Here is a 2,510-nt window from a genome sequence, read left to right as displayed (position 1 = left end):
CTCCAGTCCATCAATTAACATCTTGTGAAGTGAAAAGCTGCATGTTTGTTAGAAACAAATCCATCATTAATATGTTTTTAACTTTAAAACATCACATCTGGCGAAAATAAAAGTGCATAATCAATTATAACGCTTCCTCCAGTGGAAAAAAAAAAAAATCCATCCTCTGTTTTCCTCTCACAACATAATCCACCAGCATATTTGTTTCGGACTGTTTTCACTTATAAATGGTGCTTGTATTCTGTGCCTATTTCTCTCCTGATTCAGATAAGGCAACTTTTTCACTGGTAAAAACTATATTATGGATAGAGGACTCGTATTTTAGCCAGAAGCAATGGTTTGAAGCTAAAAACATCAAATTGATACATTTATTTCTTACAAGCATGCAACTTTTCACTTCACAAGATGTTAATTGATGGACTGGAGTGGTGTGGGTTACTTGTGGATTATTGTGATGTTTTTATCAGCTGTTTGGACTCTCATTCTGACGGCACCCATTCACTGCAGAGCATCCATTGGTCAACAAGAGATGTAATGCTAAATTTCTCCAAATCTGTTCTGATGAAGAAACAAACTCATCTACATCTCGGATGGCCTGAGAGCGTAGTTTCAGCAAATTTTCGAAAGGTTTTGTTTCATAAAAACAATGAACAGCGTTACAAAGTAAAATGTGTACCTCAAACTGGCATACGCATTTGATGTCACCGCCGTTGTTTTGGCAGATGCCATTGTAACGGCACGTGGTGGCGTCACACACACGCAGGTCACTCTTCTTCTCTGACAGATCTGACAATAAGACAAAACATTGACAAACTTGATCATATTGCAAGGAATGAAACCATTTTTACTTACATGCTTGTTTTTTTTTTTTATCTTTCTCATGAAGCAAAATGCATGGAAGCCCTTTAACGCCACAGAATAAAAAAAATAAAATGGGTAATTCTGACTTTTTAATTGCACATCTGAGTTAATATTGCACAATTCTTACTTTTTTCATCAAAATTGCATGTTAAACGTGTTAAACACTGCCACTGATGCCCCTTCAAAATACTACAAGTTCAGGTGGCCGACAAATGTCTGTTTAATGAGTCTAAATGTCCATATGTTGTGTTAATGAGGGTCCATATGAATGTTCCCCCATATACCATTAACCAACCTTCTATATCTGGAACCAGGAAGTTAATTTAAAGTTTAAACTCTAGTCCAGGATCAGCTTCATCCACCCAATATCAAAGCTGTGAAACATACTGATCTGAAATCAGACTGCTGCCCAGGAGAGAGCATGTGTCCAACAGCTGTTAACAGTCAAATGTCATTCATATTTCAGACCACTAGCTGTGTATGAAGCCTATTAACAGAAATTAAGCAAGGCCAGATGCTCCATCTGACACACAGCTGGGACTGATACACCTTTGAGACGGGGTTCAAAAAATTGTTCACCCAAGAATGAAGTGTCTGTCATTATTTATTTACCCTCATGTTGTTTCAAACCTACATGACTTTCTTTTTTCTGTGGAACATAAAGATATTTTTTAAAAATGCCTCTGTGTTTTGCCTTCCAGTGATATTTTGGACCCCATTTATAAAAAAATGTCAAAATACCTTCATTTGTGCTCAACAGAAAAAAGACATACAGGTTTGGAATGAAAATATATATTTAAAAACCCAAATATAGCTCGGAAACCCTGGACAATCACAGCCCATATGATAACATGGTACTATTTATAGTAACTTACAGTTCCGTATAAATACAGTTGCATATGAATATATTAAAATAGTTTCATGATGATACACAATAAAGTACTATGGTATTATGAACAGGTTTTATACCCTTCCATTCTAAAGAAATTAATACTTTTATTCAGAAAGGATGCATTAAATTGATTAAATATGACAATAATGACAAAAGATTTCGGTTTCAAATAAATACTAATCATTTGAATGTCCTATCCATAAAGGAATCCTGCAATAAATGTAGCATTGATAATAATAAGAAATGTTTCTTGAGCAGCCTCTGTGTATATACATATACAATAAGTAATAAGTACATTGTGTCAAATGATTAATTTAAATGCTTGTACATAGTAGTTAGACACTTAATAGAAAGTATGTCCAAACTTTCTGTTCACAAAATAATGCTGACAAAAAAATCTATCATGGTTTCCACAAAAAATATGAAGTAGCACAACTGTTTTCAACATTGATAATAATTGGAAATTAGCATATTAAAATGATTTCTGAAGGATCATGTGACACTGAAGACTTTAGTTATGATGCTGAAAATTCAGCTTTGAATCACAGGAATAAATGACATTTTAAAATATATTCAAATAGAAAACAATTATTTTAAATTGTAATTATATTTCACAATATGCCAGTATATTTGATCAAATATACTGTAATAATGTGAAATATTATTACAATTTAACATAGATCAAATTGATGAAATACAGCCTTGGTGAGCAAAAGAGAATTCTACTAACCCTTTTGAGAAAAAAAAATTAATAAAA

At 33.1% G+C, this 2,510-nt stretch overlaps 1 protein-coding gene across 1 annotated transcript in view; it reads right to left on the bottom strand.

Annotated features, from left to right (window-relative positions):
• LOC107677140 (tomoregulin-1-like) overlaps positions 1-2,510 on the bottom strand; it is a 25,455-nt gene that overhangs the window by 12,727 nt on the left and 10,218 nt on the right. Inside the window, exon 2 of the mRNA XM_016471926.1 lies at positions 677-786. Within this exon, the coding sequence (XP_016327412.1) occupies positions 677-786 (110 nt within the window). The remainder of the gene's footprint in view (positions 1-676; positions 787-2,510) is intronic.

This window comes from Sinocyclocheilus anshuiensis, unplaced genomic scaffold (assembly GCF_001515605.1).
Source record: "Sinocyclocheilus anshuiensis isolate Anshui unplaced genomic scaffold, SAMN03320099.WGS_v1.1 scaffold392, whole genome shotgun sequence".
NCBI lineage: Eukaryota > Metazoa > Chordata > Actinopteri > Cypriniformes > Cyprinidae > Sinocyclocheilus > Sinocyclocheilus anshuiensis.
This window is presented reverse-complemented; position numbering and strand designations above follow the sequence as displayed.